This window comes from Rhipicephalus microplus, chromosome 7 (genome assembly GCF_043290135.1).
Source record: "Rhipicephalus microplus isolate Deutch F79 chromosome 7, USDA_Rmic, whole genome shotgun sequence".
In the NCBI taxonomy this organism is placed as follows: domain Eukaryota; kingdom Metazoa; phylum Arthropoda; class Arachnida; order Ixodida; family Ixodidae; genus Rhipicephalus; species Rhipicephalus microplus.
The window spans coordinates 33,228,553-33,250,896 of NC_134706.1; the positions used below are offsets into that span (position 1 = coordinate 33,228,553).

A 22,344-nucleotide genomic window follows, 5' to 3' on the forward strand; every position below is an offset into this window, starting at 1 on the left:
AATTGCGCGACAGCTTTAGCTGGCGCATAACAGTATTATTCTTGTTTCGGGAGGTTGGGAGGGGGTTGCTTCAACAAACGTGTTACTAGATTGCTTTGTATGTTCGCACTCATTTCAAATTGAAAAAAAAAAAATGGTGTATTCGAACTTCCTTTCCAGATATGCCAATGAACAACGGCGATTATTTTGCAATGACGGAGCGAACAAGCGCGCGCGCGCGCGCGCGCGCACGCACACACGCACACACACACACACACACACACACACACACACACACACACACACACACACACACACACACACACACACAAATTACTGTAAATATAATTTAAATTGAACATATTTACAGAACCACTTAAGCACAGAACCACAGAGTGATGAGAGAAAAACAAAGGTACGAAGAGAATTTTGTCCTTCATAAGCTTACCCACTGTTTAAGCTACGGTCTTTCGGAGATTAACGCCAACTCCTCAAGTCTTCTAGTCTTATAGACCTTTTCAAAAACGTTTCCCTGGGCGCCGCCATAGTCCTCTTTGGGCTGTGCAAATTGGCGTGACCCCTCATAAATGCACTGACAAGGCTGCGCCCTTGGCGTTTGTACTCCCGCGCACAGCCCATCGTGGCGGCGTTTTTTTCCCTCCTGTGAAAAGGTGTATATAGGTGTAAACTTTCAAGTGATTAAATTCTACGTGTTAATGGGTACAGTTTCTAGAACTGCTACATCATTGTTGAAATTTTTGTGCTCCTCGGTTTTTTGCATGCCTTTCACTTTTTTTGGCAGAGAACAGTAGGCTTAAAATTGTTATAGTATCTATCATAATGTGTCGTTTCTCATGTTTCGTATATATTTCAAATTAAGAATCCTTCCAAATCTCAATGCACATTGGCTCCTCAATCCTTGGCCAGAATGTCCTATACTTAGCCAATGAGAAGCTGTGGACTCCCTGCTTACTACACCCAAAGCAGCCAGAGAATGACAAGTGCTCCAATCATTATTCTCGTTTCCTAAGATCGTGATTGCTATATGTGACAAAGCTCACAAGTGCCCCATAAGTGCACCAAGAAGGAAAATTTAATCAACTGACGAAATGTTCAAGCACAGCTTTTTCCAGCAATTGCCTTGAAATACAATTCAAAAATGAAGGCATATGATACTTTTATCAAGCCAGCACATGCAGCGTTTTGCTCTTCAGGTTTGCAGTGTGCAAAAAGCCCATCTAAAATGCAAGCAGTTAGCCTGCCTTCAGAAAAAGCACAACTGTGTTAGGATACAGCTTAGTGTGAAATGTAAACCACATTGTAGTAAGGCGAAGACCAGCAAAGCAGGGTGTACGTCTGGGACAAAATAGACGGTGGGTGTACAGTACGGCATCACTTCGCCTTTCAAAATGATGTCATTAATGCAGGCATTATTAAGCTCTTACGCAGATGTCATACAGCCAGCTGTGGACCAATGAGTATTGCTATGCAAAAAACATGTTTACTTTGTCACATATGTACATCATATATATTTTATATATTTATTAGATTGAGCATGTGTTTCTAAAGTGAAGAAACTGGCAGCAATTACATTTGGTTTGTTGGTGTCGACATAATTTATTAACAGAGCCATGTTATCATGTTTACCGTGACCTGTGTTCTCAATTCTGACGTACCAATTTTGCTTACAAAAAAAAAAAAAAAAAAACAGGCACAACTTCACAGGCCATTGCACAATGAAAAACAGAGAAACTAGTATGAAATTTTCTTACAAACATACACCTTATTTAAAACTGCCACATAGTTTATCAACATAAACCATTTTTCTGTAATCCTAATTAAAACATTTAGTGTACCAAATAAGTCTTAAAAATTGCTGCATAACTTTAAGAAGTGTATGTGGATTCTAACATGTTCAGTTATCTTACAAGCAACATAAGAAATTGATAGAATGCACATGGAATGTTTCAGTAGAGATCTGCTGAAATTATAATGCTGTGCAATTGGCAGACCAACATTTCTAGGACGTCCTCTTTGCGACACTTGGAGTACCGGCTCTATCGCCATTCCGAAGTGTCTCTATGATGGAATACAGTAATGGCCTGAAAGAGATTCATGAAAAAAAAAATGAATAAATAAAGTTACGACACTGGTCATACCTAAATATAAAATTATTGCATGCTTAGTTTCCCTACTGAACACTGCAACGTGCAGCCACACTTACAGTTGAGAAGCCTTCTCCGACAAATTGACATGGAGCTCTTTCTCAAGGAATGCACGGCCAACTAGGCTTCTCTGGTACCCACTCTCTGCGAGACAAATGCAAGAAATAGAGTTATATAAGATAAAATATTCACAAAGTAAGTGGTCACATTTTAAGTAAACTCAACGTGAAGTTGAAGTACTTAGCCAGAACACAGCCCCAAACACTGTTTGCACTAACACTAATAAGTATCCATGGATCTGCATTTTTCAGCAATTTAATACAAAAAAATTATCTGCTGAAAGAATTGGTGGACCTTTGAGTTGAACGCGATAGCAATATTACATCCAAGCGCATACTTCGAACAGTGTATCAAATCTTTTCGAACTTGCTATGCACCCACTGCATGGCCCTAAGTGTGCAGTAGCGTGTGTGCCTTTTGTAGTGGGTCATTGGCTTTAAACTATGTAGTCATTATAATAATAAAGGCGGGCGAGTCGAGACTTATTCATCATTCGGTAGCACACAAATTAATAAAACACGAAAGAATGGAACAGGACAAGCCCTGACACAGCGCTGGGGAAAGATTGGCCGGGTGCACGCGTGCGTGCTTTGCTCGGCTGACGTGGTGAAGGCTGAAGAAGGCTGAACAGTGAATCGCACATGCAATAGCCGTGAGGAGTTTGAGCTGTAAACTGAACTGTTCATTGTTTATACTTTATTAATAATTGTCTTTGCAAGTTTTGAAGCAGCATCGCATTTCGACGTTTGGCCAGATGGCGAGAACCCTCACACTGCATAATGCGAGACGGGCATAAAATCGCCTTCTCAGACAGTTGCATCGTTACTTTCCCACCCTAATCTGAAAATTTCTTCACCTTGCACAGTGTTGCAGCATCCACAGAAGGGACTCACCTTTGATCAAGTGACAATGTCAACAGATGATGTCACCTCGTAACGTCAGTGAAGTCACAAATTTGGATGTGATGTCCCGATGACGAGGTGAGAGACACAGGAAATGTTGGTTTACACCAGTTCATTCCCTTGCCATGTTTTGCTCAAGGGGCCGCTCAAAAATGTGCCTAGGGCTTTCGCCTTAATAAAATCACTTGTGGCGTTACTGGTGCAAGAAAGAAAGAACAGTTTGCAGAAATTTGTAATGCACGTTGACAGCTGTTATACTATCTATTAAAATCTCTTCTTTTGTAAGCTAAAAACACGCACAATTTCGTCAGTAGGGGTCGTGGTCTTCGCCAACAGCTATAATTAGGGCTGTAATTATGGGGTAGTCGTTGGGGTTCGGACACCCACTGAAATTTTTTTTGTGCTTTCACTTTTCGGAAGATACTAAAGTATTTGGACACTTTCACATTGACCACCAGCTGCCAAAGTTAGCCATTCGCACTCTAACACCCCCCTCCCCCTCTGAAAGAAATTCCCAGGCAGGGCCCTGGCTAGAATCCTGCTTTCGTAACATTTTTTCAGTGCATGGCCAGGTGTGTGTTTATTTTTCTGGAAAGGAAGGGGGAGTGACTTCCTTATTTCGGAATTACTACATGTCGTGTGTTTATACATCCGCGCACGCATACAAACACACTCGCGATTACCCATAAAGCAAGGACAAGCACCCCCCCCCCCCCCCCCCCAAACACACACAAATTTTCGGTGACGCCTTTGCGTTCTTTTACCTGCTTCGAGAATAGACGCGGTTTGCTTGTAGTTGTTGAAGGCGAGGTACTCCAGCACAAGTTCGTTGATGAGGCAGTTCTGTTCGGGCAGCCTTGGAGTTCTTCGGGTGGCTGCTGACGGTTCCTCCAAAGCCTTCACAATCTCCGAGCGCAAATTAGCGCGCAACGAAGGCAGCACGCCGTTTTCTTCCAAGATCTCCGTCAGAGCTGTAACGAAAACCGTAAACGTTACAAGGTCTTTACAATCTCACCCGTCTTCCCTAAGACGACTTGCACACGTTAAAAGAGAAGTGGGGAAAAAAGAAAGAGAGAGAAAGCGATACGTCGAAACGAAACTAGCAAAATAGTGTTATAGATGCTAACCTGTCTTTACGTCCTTTTCAGAGCTCATCGTTCGGTTTCAGTTTATAAAATAACTAAAACGGGATGTTTGTGAACAGACAATGAAGACTCCAGCAGGCTAAAGCGTAGAAGTTATAAGGCTTTCCACTTTTGACTTCAAATATACAACCTTCGTGCAACACACGGTCTTTCAAATAGGCGCCATTCCGTAACCACAACAAAAGGCCAGCCATTTGAGAGCGTTGAAACCTTCAATATTGTAGCTGAGAATTATCGTAAATAATCATAATTAGCCATTCTGCATTTGTGTGTCAAGTTAATAATTATGGAATTTTTTTATTGTGCACTTTTTAATTGCGTTTCTTTGTAGTGTAAAGGACTGAGAGTGGCACAGCAAATACAATAGTTTCTCTCAGTCGCAACTATTGAATCAGTACTCGCTATAAACAGCGCAGGCGGGGACGAAGACTTGGACGCAGCGACGGTGTAGGATTTCGCGTGGCGCTCGAGCTCGTCGAAGCGCCCACAGAATCCCGAAGGCGAGCGCTTTCCTTCGATACGAGCCATGCGAACGTGCTTGAACTTCGTTGGCGCGCTTCTGCTGTCGCTTTCCGTCCTCGGAACGTCGCAGGGTCAATCGGTCGAGCCCGACTCGACGGACGTGGACGACTTCTATCGGAGCCGCTTCGGCAACGGCGACGCGTCCCGAATGCGCGTCATTCTGGGCGACACCGAGGGCTGGGTGAACCCGCACGACATGCTGGGCGTCGCGTCCAAGCCGCCTTCGTCGGGCAAGCGAACGTGCCAACAGTCCAAGTCGAAGAAGAGCTCGGGCGCGTTGCCCGAACCGATATCGGAGGACACGACGTCTCCCGAAGCCCGGGCCCGAATCTACAGCGAGATCAGAGCGCGGGCTGCTGCCGAAACGAAGAAGTTTAGTCGATACCCGGCGGCGTTCGAGGAACCAGACGAAACCGTGGTCGAAACGACGAACGAAGAAAGCGAAACTGCGAACGAAGAAAGCGCCGGCTCGCCCACTGGTTGCGACTGCAAGCAGCGAACTAGCTGTGACTGCGATTGCAAGGCGATGCGACGCGAGGCGAGGAAATGCGGGGAGCAGGTGAAGCAGCTAAGGCTCAGTCAAGTGCTAGCTGACGGCCAACACGACCGCGAATTCATCTACCTCAGGCGTCTCGCTCTCAACGTCATCTACAGCGCCAAGTTCGGCGGAGACGAGATGCCTGCCAACGTCAAGTTCGAGATACTCCTCTCGTCTGACGACGTGAGTGTGTGTTTTTTTTTTAATAGGCCATGGCAGATAAGAAGTGGGCGTTCCCGCTTCCTCAACCAGGTTGCCATGGCAACTGGCGCTCTCTGATAGAGCGGTATCGGAGGCGGCTTGTGGTTGCCATAGCAACCGGTGCTTCGTAATATGTGGCGTTGCCATGACAACTGCTTAATGATGCGTGCGTGCTACGTCAAGTTCTAGATAGTCCTCTCGTCTGACGACGTGAGTGGCTTTTTTTTAAACAGGCCATGGCAGATAAGAAGTGGGCGTTCCCGCTTCCTCAACCAGGTTGCCATGGCAACTGGCGCCTTCTGATAAGGCGGCATCAGCCGCGGCTTGTGGTTGCCATAACAACCGGCGCTTCGCGATATGTGGCGTTGCCAAGACAACTGGTTAGTGATGCGCGCTTGCTATCAGATGCGATTTGAGGTTGTCATGGCAACCAGCACTATCCGCGTCTTATCGGACGCGGCTTGAGGTTGCCATAGTAACCGGCACCTTACGAAACGCGCAGCTGTGTGTTGCTATGGAAACTGGCCGATTCTTAGAAAATATTGGTAGTCACTGCGTTATCGCACGCTGCCGCATACTGCCATGGTAACTGGCATGCTGTGATCAGCCACCATTGCGAAATCACACTTGAGGGACCCGACACCAAATTTGGAAACTCGAGGATGCTTAGCTTGTTTGAGAGCCCTACATCTAGGGACACTTCTGACCTATTATTAGTGACGAGCATAGTTTATAAGATATAATAATTTGGTTTCAAAGTGAACGTGCATACTTATGATGCTATGATGACTGGGAGACGTGGCCCAGCTCATACGCCATGTTTATTCCATTGCGACTTCTTGCTCCTCTGCTTCTGTTAACCATCCCCGTCTCCATACGTCACATACTCATCTAAGTTACCACCACCAATTGACATCATCTCTGGTTTGCCGTAAACAAAGGCTCCACGCTCCGCGAGTAAGGAGAGCATTGTTGACGTCAGAGAACATTTGCGGGGTGTGCACTATACCCCGACTGGCACTCGGTCAAGGCTATTATTCGTCAACCCTCTCACTCTGTTCTTGGGCTGCTCTCGAGGTGTTTTTGGCTGCTTACGCCATGAATATGTTTATGTTTTTCTTTCTGAGGGGGACACACTCCAAGCACCTGCGCCGTTTCTTTCTTCACCGTAGGTTCCGCTATATGATAATGTTGCGACGTTCAACATCACCGAAACTTGAGCGCACGTCGTGTCAGGTGCTCCCCAGCTGTGGGGCACTAGTTTGTTATAATATCTAGGTGGGCGTTTTGATTTGATGCAAAGTCAATCTGAATTAATGACATTAGCATTAATTATACGATGCATTAGAGTATTTACAATTCAATTTCGGGATAATCAGATGCAAAGCTACAAAGTTTGTGTAAAAAATTCAAAAACAAAGCTTGCGCTGTCAGGGGTTCTTTAAGCATTGATATTTCGGCGAGTGGCTGTCAGGAAACCTATAGTTGGACACAACTTATGAAGTCCTTTGAGAACTGGCCTTGAGAACCAAAGTGCAGCAGCGATCGCCTCCCCATGCAAAGAAATGGTCTCTCTAATGTGCCCTGCAGTGCTCTCTGGAGGTAGGGGTCATCTGAAATCAGTCTCACGACGTCCGAATGGAGTGCATGCCCATGCGCTTGTGTTCATTCACCTTTGAGGAGGAAATTTTGACAGGACGGTCGATATTCGTTAAGATTCTCACCCTCACTTTCATACAACAAAGCAGATAACTTACAATAGCACGCATGCATCAACACGCAGAAATATAACTCAAACACATGCATCATGCGCTGGTTAACACTGAGCCTGATAAATAGGATGAATCATTTAAAGATATCTGGCGATTCCAGGCACGTTGGCCTGACAGGTAGGTGCTTGAATTGGCTCTTCGGTGAGCATGGGAACACTGTTAAAGGTCCTGATTTTTATGCGACAGTGTTAAAGAGCTTTATTCAATAAAATTCTAGCGTTGGTGTTGATGTGGGCGTCATTGGTTGTGAGCAAAAAATCGTCATGTCCATGACCGAAACATCGAAGAAGATATAAACAAAATTAATAATAAGAATTTCCAAGCCCAAGGGAGGATCAAACCTAGGCCGTTTGCATGGCAGAGCCAGTATATTAACCCTGTGGTCTATTTATAAAGTTTCAGTTTCGGAAAACTGGTCAGTTTCAATGAAAAGTCGGAGAAAGGTAATGTAGCTTGATTGCAGGCACAGCTGACAACAGAACCAAATCACTCACTAGAATGCAAACATTCGCACAGCAAACGGCTTGTTGGGTCACAGCTTGCAACTGCACCATTGTTGCCCCCTTCCGAGACTGCTCGCGCATTTATAAAATATTCGGTAATAAACTAAGTGCTTGATGCACTAGAATTTCACCAGCTTGTCTGTGAAAGCAAAAGGATTAACCTACATAACCCAGATTATAGTAAGAAATTGGATGTTGTGGCTCTTTCAATGTCTTTGATGGCATATTTTTATCTGAGAGCACTGCACCTGTGTTGTTTTTGCCAGTGCATTTTTCTTTATCGATGATTCTCTTCTCGTCATTCTTGAATCATTGCACCAACCTTACCAAGTTCCAGCTTATACAGGTACTTGTCTTCTTTCTAAAAGGAATGTTGTAAGAAACTTGACAAAAGTGTTGTCGGTGATCGTTAACAGGTGGCGACGTTGGAGAAGCTTGCCACGGATGGCAGCACCAAGTCATCGCAGCTGGAGCAGAAGCTGTCCACCATCCTCACCAGTTCGGTGGTGACACCAGATGAGCTGCCGCACGGTGCCAATGCGCTCCTGGGTCGCCTGGCCCAGGCCTGGGGCCAGACCATGGGACCGGTGGATGTTCGACTCGCAGTTCCAGCCTGCGCCATGCTGGGAGTCTTCCTCATCATACTGATGCGGGGTCGCCCGTGGAAGGCTATCACCTTGATGATTGTCTTTTACTTTCTCCTGCTCAGCTTTGTCTGGCACTGGGCCCTTTGCTATCAGGTGACTACCTTCAATCGATCAACTTAGTTTATATCCTTTAAAATAAGCCCCAAAATGCAATAGCAGACACAACCAAATTAAATAAATGGACAATTAGGCTAGTTAAAGGATACTTTAATTACTGTGTTTTATTTGCGGCATGGTAATTACTACGCAAATTGGAAGGAATTGAAGCTGACCCAAAATCACTCTGTCAATCTGTGGGATCCGAGCTAACAACCTTCAAATCATGCATCCGATACTGTACCGATTGAAGCCAATTTTAGACAACCGGCAGCACTGGCTAACACTAATTGTGAATACAGAAATATTGAATGAAATGCACCAGGAGTTGGCTTTTGTTGTAGCGCAATCGATAGTGTACCGGACAGGTAATACGAAGGTTGTGTTCTTGCCCAATGCCGAAAAGGGTAATACTTTGTCAAATTTATAATTATTTTCAATTTACGTAGTAATTACTACACTCAGATAAAAGACAACATCTATAGTCTCTTCTGCTTTGCTTGACCTAATTATCTGTTCGATTCATTTAGTCATGTCAAAGTAAGCTTCAAAACACATTCGCAGTCGGATAACTCAAAGTATTTTCCTAGTTGTCCTCCTGCTGCGACAACATCGAGAAGAGAGAGTATTACTGTGGTAGTACTGCTTTGTGAATGGAGTACTACTGTAGCAGTAATTCCCTTCATGAAAGGCACACTGTTGCAGTAATACTCCACCTGTGATGAACTCTTTTTTAGTACTACAAAAGCAAAGTGCAGCTAGACATGTACGATTCTGGCTAGTGCAGCTGTAACCATGTGCCCGCTTTCTTGTTTGGGCCAGCTGGAGCACGCACGAAGGGACGCGTACATCTCGCAAAATGTGGTTCCGCCCAAGCACTGCCAGCCGGGCTACAGCCCCGGCTGGCTCCAACAGATTCTGGGACGCACGAGCAGCGCAGAGTGCGAGAGGTACTACGAAAGCTTGCACGTTGACCCTGTGTTGCAGGTAAGGCTGCTAACTTCAATCTTTCTGCCTGACGTCAGGTAAGCGGGAGAGGACCGCTGACATGACATTTCGGACTTCTTTCACCTTTATTTTTGATTAATTGAAGTTTCTCGTCAAAATATGAAAAATTAAAGCTGGTTCTACACGTGTGAAATCTGAATAAATAGCTGAGCAAGCAAGGGCCTGAATCTGGTTAATGCCGGTTAGGTTAGGTTAACTTAGGTTAGGTTTTTAGAGGCGCGGCACTTAAGCAAAGCTGGTCTGGTGTTCATTGAACGCAAAGCGGCGTCTGCGCCAGTATGAAGCACTCACTGCGCACAGCTGTCACTTCTAATAGCGGCACGGAAGGGGTGACATACCGGACTACTTTCGGTAGTGGTACATGTAAAGAAGATCCGCCCCGTAGCTTTCTCTTCGTTGCCGGAGTAGGAGAGCAAGAGTAGGAGGAGCGCCTTGGCATGTACCTGCCAAGTTTTTGCATCTGAAGTCTAACAAAGGTTTAGGTGCTCTTCATTTATTTGTTTACTCACTGTTGTTATTGCATCCTAGTACAAAAAATGCAAAAAAAGTGGGTTACATAATAAATGCAGAATTAGGAGGTAGCAAAGTTCGAGACTGTCACAGGGATCTCCTATCACTAGTGGCGTACGCAAAAGGTAAAAAGTTCTGGTTTTACATAAGTTGTTACAGGCGGTTTGCCTCTATTTTGGTTTTCTACCTTCGGATATTTTTTGGATGTTTACGTGACGTCATATCATTGTTGCTGTTACCAACTATAATAGACAGATTTTTTTTTTCATTAAACTCCAGGTCACAGTTAGTGCCTGTCTGTCCTGTGTATTCTTTACCGTGTCCAGTTTTCCCTGTTCTGTGCTTCGACATGAATCTATACGAACTCGCCCAGTACTCTACATTACTTCAGGACATTTTTCGTTTCCTTGGTTAGCAATGGCAATGCTCTCCACACACTGGAGTCAGACAACGCATATAAAATATTTTTTTAATTTTAAAGTTTTCATCCCTGAGCGTCTGCTAGTGCTGCAATGCACATTATTCCGACATGTTGGGACAGTTCCCAAGTTTGCGAGCTCTGCATCTGGCGTGCAGCCTAAATTGCAGCATCCACTGAATGACAATTTGCTCATTGTTTTTATGCACCGCCAGCACATGACAGATTCGCCGTATGTCGCTAGTTGCCGTATTCGCATGACGTCACAGTTTTGACAGGTCACTGAGAAGCCCCCTTGATATCAAAACCCAATGCGTTTTTTTAAGGTAGCAGTAGTAAAAATATATTCGACGCATTCCCAGGCATCTTAATACTCATTTTAGGTTTCTCGACATCAGTTCTTTTATTTAGAGCAACAATAAAAAATATTTTTAATTTGTGTCAGTACTCCTTTACCATATGAACTTTTATAAAACTTCATTGAGTCAACGATACAAAAACCCAAAAAATGTACGCTTTTAAATATGCAACACCACTTTCAGCGATTTCAGTGCTCAATTTTAAAATGGAAACTGACTTCTCAGTGTGCAATTTATCAATTTAAACTGATTCAGTGTTCCGAATTAGTGTCCCTTTAACATGTACGCACTAATGTTGGTCGTAGGTCAACCCGTTGTTCGTCCTATCCGAGCTGTTGTCCAAGGCCCTCTTCAGCCCACTCTCCAGCCTCGGCACGGAGCTAGGGAAGTTTGCGCGGAACTTCGCAGAGCACCAAACCTGGTGGAGCATGGCGAACAACATCATCAATGTCATCTGCATTGGCGTCCTTGGCGTTTTTGCGGCAATGATCTTTGTGAAGCTCTTCGTCTTGTTCTACTGGACCAGGCCGGAGAGGCCGAGACGCGAGCGGGTTGAGGAGGTGTCGGAATCCGAGCTTCACCAACCGGAGGCACCACGACGTCGCGTCGTTAGTCTGTCGCACGAGTCGCTTTCCAGTCACAAGGAGGCCATAGAAGGCGACGTTTTGTACGAGAAAAGTGGTGAAGAAGACGCCGAGGAAGAAGAGGAGGCCGATGAAAGAATTGGCGACGACACTTGCTGCCAAGAAGGCCCGATGAAGTCTGGTAAAACCTGACTCGTCGATGGGGCAGCTGATGCATGCCCATTTGCGCCTTTGGAGACGTTTTAATAGAGTCTAGTTCAGAAAATGAATGGTCCTTTGTGATAACGCTCGTATGTTCCTTCTTATTCCCGCTCTTTACGCTATCAGAATGTGCTCCCATCACTTTGTCATTGCACCAGTGCTTCATCCTGCCAACAAATTTCTGATTTTAAGTGTTTTAGTGCCAACTATGTAGTCCCTTTTGAGATCTCAAACATATTATACGGCTTTAATGCTTTACATGCCAAAGCTTTGCAATCAGCACCAGCATGTGCCCCATTTACCTTTTAGAGTTTATTTAAATTGACAATGAAGACTTTATAGGTGTGTGGGGCTACAGGTTGGCCTCTCGGGTGGTAGTCAAACAAGTAAAGTTTTTAGGTGCGAAGTTCTGAAAGTTCTTTCAACATTTTCGCACACTAGAAGTTTTCACTCACCTGAAAGGCATATTGCAGTTACTAATACATACCATTACGCAAGCATCAATTAGTCTTGTAAAACTTTACACTAGTCATTGGTCCAAACAGCTCTGTTGTCACGAGGAAAAAAAAAAAAGTGGCTCTTGCAGCAGTTCTTGAAAGGTGCCCCAATTGTCACTCTCTCTGGGCAGAAAGCGCCAGGTCTAACACTGACCCAGCTGCCATATTTTTGTCAATATTGTGTGTATATAATTCTAACGCTCATTGAATGTCCCCGTGAATGTGACCAATGTGATGGCATGACTGCGCCGCAAACTTATGGGATAAGTTGAGGCCTGTCACCGCGAATTGAGTCAACAGTGAAAACTGCACTTGATTACTGGAAACGTCTCATTAGTTGCTAGGTTGTAATGCCGCATGCATTGGTGACGACAGTGTAACTGCTTTGATTGCCCCTGGCGCAAGACTTCAAGTGTGGAGGCAACGTAAAAAAAAATAACAGAGCAGAATGCACCACTAACATTGATTGTTGCCACGCTGCCAGCTTCCGTGCACATATAGTAGGACATGTGCTATTCGAGTGGTAAGCAAAGAAGACTGAAACTGCTTTTACCTTGCAACCACTGCAAATTATTGTGTTTTGGCCCTTTTATTTCAAAGAAGTGTGAATAGACTCTGGCATGATACGGTTGGACATTGTCCTTGCCCTCACCCACCTTCACTTTATAGTCCTCAGAGATTTCGTCTATGTTTACGTCCCAGTCAGATGAGCAAACCACGTTGTTTTCTTCTCTGTGTGTGTTCTTTTAAGTGTATGTATGCAATATGTGTAGTTGACACATGTTCGCAGCTTTAAAATTTTTTTTTGAAGTTGCTGAATCACTTTGTTGAATATGTTATAATTCTGTTTATGCGAGTTTTGCCAATTTAATTTTTCGGTTAATAATCAAAGGTCTTGTTAGCTGCCTGTACGCATTTACAGGCCCAAACTTTGTGTTACTTCAGTTCCGAAATTCTCCTCCTCACTAGGCTTGATGACTGGTACGCTAATGGCTGCAATATACACTCAATAGCGGCAGCATCAGCGTCAGCCTTTAGCAGCTACTAGGAAATGAGGAATGCTTTGTAGTCACATTGTTTTAACAGATTTTGAAGTGAATGTGGCAGCCTGAAATAGTTTTCCAGCATTTTGTTGTCACGGACAGCCGCAGCTGTGTGGAGTTTTCATTCACACGTTGCACCATGTTTATACCAAAATTATAGGCTGGTTGGTGTTCTAGAGTTCAACGTCCCAACATGACTTGGGCTATGCTGTAGTGGAGGACTTTGGATAATTTCGGCCAGCAGGAGTCGTAATATAATATAACATGTTGCGTAATATATTTTATCACACGCTACCCAGAAATGGTTGAGGCTTGCATGTACATATCTGACAGTCAGACATAGAACAGGAGCTGGAAGCGGCAGTGTTGTCAATCATTTGATGTCAGTTAGGCAAAAAACAGACTATGAAAAAATATAGATATCAATAGAGATCCAGACGGGTCTCCGTACGATTTAGACTAGATCAAAAAATAACTGCTTTGGCAGGAGAAGCAAATAAGCCTGTTTTGTGTCTGGCTTAATCCTATCTAGTGCCTACAGTTTGTGAAAATGACTATGAGCGCCATCACCCAAGACCTCGTAAAATTGCATTACTACCCGAGAATCAGTCAAAGCATCAATACTAATAAATTGTTAGTCATGACTATCTTCAGTTTCAAGCTTTGAAAAACAGTACCCTCAAGTACTGATATTCAATTATGTTAGTAGTTAAATACATTGAAAGCATTTGCAAGTTCATTGTATGGTCCACCTGGGTACTTTCCCTTTGCTCATTAGCTCCCTTATGCTGTTCTTGCATTCCCTTCTGCTATTGAATGTGTACAGTATTGTGCCCCTGGGGTCCTTTTATGTGCACCGACATGACACAGTACACGGGCACCTGGTGTTTTACCTCCACAGAAATGCGACCGCTACAACCAGGATCGAACCCGTGTCTTTCAGGTTCACAGCCAGCCTATGTAGTCTTCTACCAGCACCGATAGTTGGCCGAGTTGGTAAGGGTCCTTGATCGTGAAGCTGCGCTTGTCTTTGCATCTTTTTATTTGTCAGTGTTTCGTGTTTTTTTTTTGTTGTTGCGCCGTTTCACGATAAGGCCTCCACCAAAATGGTTATCTGCCCGTTTTGAATATGCCTAATGACACGGGTACGTTTACGATGCACATCTTGGTTGTAATGAACCCGTGCTGCCTGCTCTCCGTCACGTCAATAAACCACTGATATAAGCAAGCAATGCTTCATTTTATCTCAAGCCAACTAGAACGTGTAAGCTTTGTTTTGTTGTCTGGATCAGTTGTTCCTCTTGAGACTGCTAGGCCTAATGATGATGCCTCTGTTGCATATAGGTGTGGTGGCTCTGCTGCAAATTCTTGAACACACACACCGGCAGTGTTCCGATTGAGTTTCAGTGACACTGTAGCAGGGTGCTTGTGGCATTGAATGCCTTACACTGATGACATGTCATAGCAGTCGTGTTGAAGTACCAGAACGGCACGAAGCTGCCCGTCTGGTGTCACGTTCAAGGCATCTGTCCTGACGATTGAAAAAAGTCGCAGCTTAGTCGCAAATGCGAAGCAATCAATGCGATGATTGATTGATATGTGGGCTTTGACGTCCCAAAACCACTATATGATTATGAGAGATGCTGCCGTGGTGGAGGGCTCCAGAAATTTCGACCATCTGGGGTTCTTTAACAAGTACCCAAATCTGAGCACACGGGCCTACAACGCTTACGCCTCAGCAATGAATGCGATAGCAACAAATTGGAACATCATGCGAAGAATGGCAAGCAAATCAAAACGTGCCCCACGTTGCTCACGCACAAATGACGCATGACAAGCACTCACAGGTACAGATGAACGCGAACAAGTGTCTCAGTTGTTACTTCGCTGTGTCTGAAAAGCACGCCCTTCGCAAACAGAGATTGTGCAGCGAGTACAGTGACCTTTGTGTGCCCGGTAACTACAACATAGTCGTTCCGGTGAAAGCCCAAGGCTTATGATTCTCCCCATCGCAAGATAAGCACGCGTGAGCGTCTACCCCCCCCCCCCCCCCCATTGCAGGGCAAAGTACGCATGGGAGATGATCGCATCTGCGAGCATCGCCGCGTCGTGACTATCTGGGGATGCGCGCTCTTTGCGCCATCTTGCTGGTAATGCTGAAAACACGATAGTTCCCCAAAATCGCCATTGGAAGCTACAAGTGGTAGATATAAACTGCTTGCCTTTTCAACGTAGAAAAAGGTGCTCTTGCTTATGAGTGTGTGGCTAACGCCACACACTCATAAGCAAGAGGTCAGACGTTCGATATTGTGCGCCGGAGTCTTTTTCTGAATTATTTTTGTTTCTTGTGTTTTCATATTCATAGATACGTATACATATACGGTAAATGACGGCAGTCGCCAACATCGCCGCCAGCAAAATTCAGCTGAGAGTGTCCATGTAATTGCTACCGCAGTAAAACCCTGAGTGTTCCTCCAAGTAACGATTCAGTACACTGGCCGATTGTCTGTCAAAAGGATGTGTATGCAAAACTACCAACACACAAACAGAGTATGGCAAAAACAAATCGATTGTCACTGCAACAGAGCAACCGAAATGCACTCAAAATGAGCGCACAACTGCTCCACGAACCACTTTACAAACAACGAAACATTTCAACAAATTTGCGCTGAACTTTTTTATTGAATTGTTTACTCCATGTATTGTTGTACTGCATAACCTGTTTGAGATCATTGGGCAAGCATGCCATCCATACCAACCCATCAACATTGAAAGTAAGAAGAATTGTCATTGAAAGTAAGAAGAATTGTCCATCATTCTAGGCAAGTCATTGGTGCAAACAGATTGTTCAGCTATCATTCAATTTGCCAATTCACTAATAATCCATCTACACACCAACCTCAATACAACGGAATATTGGTTATAACAAAGTAAAGGATAAATAGTCTTGCAATAGATAATAAGGAACAACATGTATAACAAATTTTTGGATATAATGAACTTAATTTCTTGCAATATGCAACTTTGCCATAATGAGGCTTGAGTTGCATCCCTTAGTCACCATATAACGAATGTTTAGTATGCTGCAATTTCTATACCCTCTATACTTGATTTGTAACGTAGTTATGATTGTCATGCAAAGAGCAACTTTTCATAGCTGAAAGGGGAAAAAAATAAACAAAAATAAAATAGTGTGCATTATTGCATTTTATAGACAAACTGAATTTTCGTAATTTTGGCATTCAACACTGTAACGCAAGGGTCGACTTCAGGTACTGAAAATATGGAGAAAAACTCTGGTTACATTTGAGTAAATATGGTAATCACATTCAGTTATCTTTATCTTAGTTGCAATGTGACACTATGGATGTGCAACATACAGGTAAGGCCCACATCGTGCTGTAAAAGCTACTCAGCATTGTCAATATAAAAATAGATGAACAAGAAAGCATTGTAAACAATAATTGTATGTTATCACACAAGCTTTCAGCACGCTTCACCAAAGTAGTTTGTACTTCCAGCTAAAACAGTATTAAACAGACAGGTTAAATAAAGAAGGGGGCTGATTCCCGAGATGCACCTTCGAAAGAGCAACAGTGCTCATTTACAAAGTTGTAAGTGTACCACGCGTTTCTTGTGTGTAAGAAGACTGCACACTTTAAAGGTTAAAAAAGAATGCTAGTTTCGAGATGCCCCTCCTTATCATAATCTACATATCATACAGCGTAATAGGTACTTGCAATAAACTATAAGTCTGTGGCTTTCAATTATATATATAAATAATCTAGTCTCGACATGTGTTAAGCTACATTACAGTAATAAAAAATGAAATTAAGTTTTCAATTACCTTTCATGACAGCAAACAGAGATCAAAAACATAACAACCTGTCATGATTTTAGCAACTCCTAGGGGCTTTTTGTACATTACATAGCCTGAAATGCTTGTCCGCAAAGCGTTGTCATGCAACATTGCTGCCATCTCATTGTCATGGCCTCCTACGGTCTTCATCACCACTCTTGTAAGCTTGTCATGTCATGGTGACTTCGTCAAAGCCGGATTATGTGTCATGTCCAAGCTAACTAAAGCATGGCAATTGAACAATGCAAAAGGAACCTGTTTCTTGGTTCATTAGGTACTTTTTACGGTAAAACAAACTGCTCCGCAACAAACACGAGCGTCTGTTGCGAGTTCTACACGTCCGGACTTGTCTTGAGGGCTTGAACCGTGCGACGTGTGGTGTTATGCAATTGCGTGCACATGTAATTGTGTGCCTGTGGAATTGCAAGCGCATCAATATGAAGTTGAACATTCTGCGAGAGCACGGATAACGTTGTTAAATTCTTCCCTTCATGACAGTTTTTAGGATATTTCTCCAAAATGCACATCCCAGGAACACGTGACGTGTTCACGGCACACTGTCGGCACACGAAAAAGTGCTGTACTATGCAGAATGACATGCTATGGAAGTCAGTAAGAAACACACTGTGCGTCTTGGCACCATTGGTCAGTAGATGCACGAGGAGCAGTAAGCTATCCTTGCAAGCCATGCTGACAATTGCCCCACCTCGGCACCTTCTCTTAGAAAAAATTTTCAATCTTTGAAAAGCACGTAACAGACGTTCACCAACACAGAAGACAATGGTACACAAGCCGACAACCTGTGAGCACACAGCATTGTCCCTTACACAGCATTGTCCCGGACCAGTCTCTCCCCAGAAATTATACCCTTGAATGAGTGTACTACCAATCGTAGGCTAAGCTCACATCGCTCAAGACGCCACGAGCAGTTGTGATGCCTATTCTTCAGGACGTGCACTCCCTTCTTGCAGAAAAATCTGCGATTTGAGAGAGCTTTTGAAGTGTGAATTCTCTATGAAAGTCGTTGCCCATGTCAGGCAGTGCAGAGCGTGAAATGCGGCCTACAAAATGCAGCCACGAGAAAGTTGCCGTGAAGCAAAACAAACAGAGAAGACAGAAATAAAAAAAAAAAATGAAAGCCCTATCAACACTTGTACAATCTGTGCAAAACAGCAAAACTGGCAAGCAAGTGCCACCACGTGGTGAACGCACATTGAGTTCTTTTATCACATTTTTCAGCTTCGTTCTTTCCCGCTTTTTTTTTTTCTTTTATCTTCTCACTTCTTTTTCCTGCCTGTTGCTATGCTATACTGTACAACCAACAGCAAAAATTTGCGGGACGTGAAATGTTCCATAAAACTAAATTCTCACTCTTCCCGGGAACGTAACTCCCAAATAAATGTTCCGCACTGCACTTGACATTCCAACCTGTACAGTTACCAGCTTGATTTCAAACGTGAAGCACTGATACAGCAGAAATTCGCATTTGTTGCCGACCTAACGTCCCGCAAACTTGCCCTGTTGTGTGAGCATCGTTACGCTGTACTTTACCCTCTTACTTTCTTTTTTTTCTCCTTTTTTTTTTCCTTCCTCGATTTCACTTCTCTTCCTCATTTCCTTGCTAAAATACACTATACAAGGTTATGTCATGCTTTACTATCTTTCATCCTCACCCTCAATACAACTAACCCAGACATAATGAAGTAAATGAAGAATTCTCTTCCAATAGTGTTAGCACTATGTCTCTATAACCAATTTTTAGATCTAATGGACTTATTTTCATGTGAGGTGCAACTTCGTTATAATGAGATTTGAGTATGTACTCATTTCTCCCTATACCTTTGTTTCTTATCTCTTCTTATCTCTTCATTTCTCCCTGCGCATGTTCTCTGACCCATCCCGAGTTGCTGCATCTTGCAGCAGACAAATTTGCGCAGCGGGACGGGGCGCACCGAGCACACGTTTGGAGAGCAAGGCGAGAGATAGATGACGGAGAGATAGTGTGACATTCACGACGATAATAATCTCTTGTCAATGTGGCATGGAGTCTTTTTCAAGCTTGCTCAGCTATACCGTTAAAGATCAGATGTGATTTGACCACTCCGAGCAACACACTTGGGTGTTTTTGAAAGCAAGAGCCGCGAAGGGGAAAATCAAGGCTTGCAATGAAAAAATCCGTAAACAGCGGTTGTGTGCTCGAGTCAATGTTTCGACTAGTGCACTTGTCTTCTTCAAGCCTCGAACAATGCATAAAGGCGACAGGCATGCTGCAAGGACGAACGAGCCACGTCACACCCGAGTGCCCAAGCGAACGCGCATAAGCACATCAGAGCTGAGGAATGCCTGGCCACCACATCGACTGCAACTGAACCCACGGCAACACTTGAAGCCTGAAGTTCTTTCCCAACACACACAAAATCTCGAAAGGGTATGCAGAAGTGCTTCCCGACTCACTGGAAGCTGGGTTCATCGCGTCAACATGAAGCACTCGCTCGACTCAAGCACGTGGATTTGATTGATTGATATGTGGGGTTTAACGTCCCAAAGCCACCATATGGTTATGAGAGACGCCGTAGTGGAGGGCTCTGGAAAATTTGACCACCTGGGGTTCTTTAATGTGTGCCCAAGTCTGAGCACACGGGCCCATAGCATTTCCGCCTCCACCGAAAATGCAGCCGCCGGGGCAAGTCAAGCACGTGGAAGAAGGCAGGGAATTCACGGTCATGACCAGCTCAGGCTAAAACAAAATAACAAAAAAATGTAATGTTGAAGTATAAAAAACTAGGCGAGTTGGATTTTTAAAGTCGGGCGAAAACTAAGTAAGCTAGGAAGAGAGGATGCGTTTGCGGGTGGCTGGTTCCTTGACGCTTCATCTACCAGCAACTTTCCATTCTAGTGGTTGGGCAGAGCCATTACTATCTGTTGCCTGCTGTTATTTTGTTTTGGCTAAAGCTGTTTATAAGTGTTCATAAGTGTAAATAGTTGAAATCAAGAAGAGGAAATGGACATGGGCCGGGCATGCAGCATGTAGACAGGATAACTGCTGGTCATTAAGGGTAACTAACTGGATTCCCAGAGAAGGAAAGCGGGTTAGGGGGAGACAGAAGGTTAGTTGGGCAGATGAGATTAAGAAGTTTGCGGGTATAAATTGGCAGCCGCAAGCACAGGACCGAGTTAACTGGCGGAACATGGGAGAGGCCTTTCTCCTGCAGTGTACATAGTCAGGCTGATGATGATGATGAAGTGTAAACCACTTCCGGACATTTGCCAAGGCAAGGGGGGAGAACGTTTTTGTTGGCAATGATTCTCTTGTCCCAGTGGATTGTAAACCGAACAGTTTTGTTTATGCTACTCCTTCAATAATGAATCTATATGAAAGATTATTTTGGTAAAGTGCTCCCTAGATAGCATTTTAGAACTTCCAAAGCGTAACCGAAACTTGCAAATGCAGCTAGCAAGGAGTGGACCGCAACTCCTTCAATAACGAATTGATACGAAAGATTACTTCAGTAAAAAACACACAAGATAGCACCTTAAAAATGTCTAACATGTAACCCAAACTTGCAGAGAGACCTGGTGAGGTGTGGGCCCCTTGCCTGATAATAGCCATCTTATTGGCGCTGTTCAGCAACCAACTTTTCTTTCTCGCGAAGCAGGTGGCGCAGAATCTTGCCACTGATTGTCTTGGGAAGTTGGTCCACAAACTCCACCTGTTTGAACGAGATGCTATTGTATTAGATGGTGTAGTTGATGAACCAGGTGTTTCATAGAAAACTTCGAAATTAAGAAAAGTGCAGTGCAGTAAGGAATGAAGTGGCTATTTCTGTGTCAGCAAACAAAAAATAGTAGGGGCAGTCCCTGATCAAACATTTCTTTTCAACCAAACCGCTAAACTTATTTCTGTCAGTATTTCTAAACCACATTTGGCAAAAAAGTTACATAAACCAGTCAGTAATTTTCTACCGAAGGTTTCGTTGACAAAAAAAGCATGAGACCATGTTTATATCTAGCTTCTAGAACGTCCAGATTGCATCTAGCATCTAGGGTCTGCTACATAAATATCCAGAAGTTTCTATATATTTATCTCAAAAATTTGCCATGAAATCCATCAATCTATCACATACACTAGTCATTTCATTACATAGGTAACTGAAAGTCTACAAGTGTGGCGAAGTGGCTGCTAGAGAATAGTTAACATGGCAGGAATAGTTAGCATGGCCTATTACTATAAATAAATCTAAAATTCTAACATGGACTAAACCGCTGTTGAATTCCAATGGCAAAGTCGGAGCAAGTTTTTCTGCTTCTTTTGGGGCAAGTGTGTTCAAATGGCAGAGTGAGGGTGGGAGTCAAGTGTTCCAGTGAGAGAGTCGGATTGGATTCAGAGCAGGAGCGACTCCGAGGAGCAGCAAGAGTTGCTCCACCGAAAACGGCGGAGCGGACCGGAACTCGGCGTGCCGTACTCCCGTGACCGTGACGGGACGGGGTGTTTGACCGCTGTGTGAACAAACCCTAATACGTTCGCCTGCTTTGGGGTGCCGCCACTGTTGCGTGTTTTGGCAGTAATGGAGGACGACACGGCCAAGTGGGCAAATGAGCTCGTCGCCGAGTGACAGCGAACAACCGCGTATGAACAGTAACTTAACAGAATTCAACAGTAGAATTAGGGGAATAACTGCACGCAAGGTATTCTGGGCAACTCAAGGACTTCTGCTTCTGCCTTGCTCCCCATGCTTGCTCCGGCAGCGCAGATTCTGTTCCAATCGCGGATTTGGAGGCGTTGCTCTACGCGAGAGTCGATTGCTCGCTCGCAGAGTCCACTGGCTGCTCCGACTCTGCCATCCGAATTCAACATGACACAACGCATAGGCTATTGTTACAGAGTGAAAAATCTCTAAATGCAGTCTATATAGGCCTCAAGAAGGGGTGGCCAAGAGGTGAAGTCACGCCCCTCTGGAATAGCGGATATTTTTCTATGCACTAGTAGTGTGCTACAGATCTGGCAATGCGCTACAGATCTCGATAGGCACACTAACATGCCACATACCTACGTGAAACGGCCTTCAGTATTGCTAACCAACTTTTTAAATTGCAAGCTACGACTGAATCTTCCAGTCACGTCGTGGCAGTGATAGAAAGGCTGTGCTGATGCCTCCGTTGTGAATGCACACCCCTGGAAAAAGCTCTGTGGATACCCTTAGCAGTGTACGTAAACTAAAACGGTGAGAATGGTACGTAAAGAAATATACCTAGGGTTAAAATTAAAGCATCAATTAGTGGAGTGAAGGAATGATAACTCAGAATTTATGCTAGTTTTTGCATGCCTACTAGGTAA

The 22,344-nt window shown here is 44.1% G+C and overlaps 3 protein-coding genes across 3 annotated transcripts in view; 1 reads left to right on the forward strand and 2 right to left on the reverse strand.

Annotated features, from left to right (window-relative positions):
* Positions 1 to 1,054: 1,054 nt before the first annotated feature.
* On the reverse strand, positions 1,055 to 4,705 carry LOC119179618 (centrosomal protein 20). Its single transcript, XM_037430736.2, has 4 exons — positions 4,234 to 4,705; positions 3,871 to 4,077; positions 2,204 to 2,288; positions 1,055 to 2,081 (listed from the first exon to the last, which is right to left on the reverse strand). The coding sequence occupies exons 1-4, from the start codon at positions 4,259 to 4,261 to the stop codon at positions 2,000 to 2,002; spliced, it is 402 nt and encodes a 133-aa protein (XP_037286633.1). The 5' UTR covers positions 4,262 to 4,705; the 3' UTR covers positions 1,055 to 1,999.
* LOC119180332 (uncharacterized) lies at positions 4,663 to 14,378 on the forward strand. Its single transcript, XM_037431514.2, has 4 exons — positions 4,663 to 5,494; positions 8,204 to 8,527; positions 9,353 to 9,517; positions 11,131 to 14,378. The coding sequence occupies exons 1-4, from the start codon at positions 4,778 to 4,780 to the stop codon at positions 11,599 to 11,601; spliced, it is 1,677 nt and encodes a 558-aa protein (XP_037287411.1). The 5' UTR covers positions 4,663 to 4,777; the 3' UTR covers positions 11,602 to 14,378.
* Positions 14,379 to 15,812: 1,434 nt separating this feature from the next.
* Positions 15,813 to 22,344, reverse strand: part of LOC119180154 (acyl-coenzyme A synthetase ACSM3, mitochondrial) — a 28,551-nt gene continuing 22,019 nt past the window's right edge. The window contains exon 16 of the mRNA XM_037431294.2: positions 15,813 to 20,719. Coding sequence (XP_037287191.1) covers positions 20,621 to 20,719 — 99 coding nt within the window. The 3' untranslated portion in view covers positions 15,813 to 20,620. The remainder of the gene's footprint in view (positions 20,720 to 22,344) is intronic.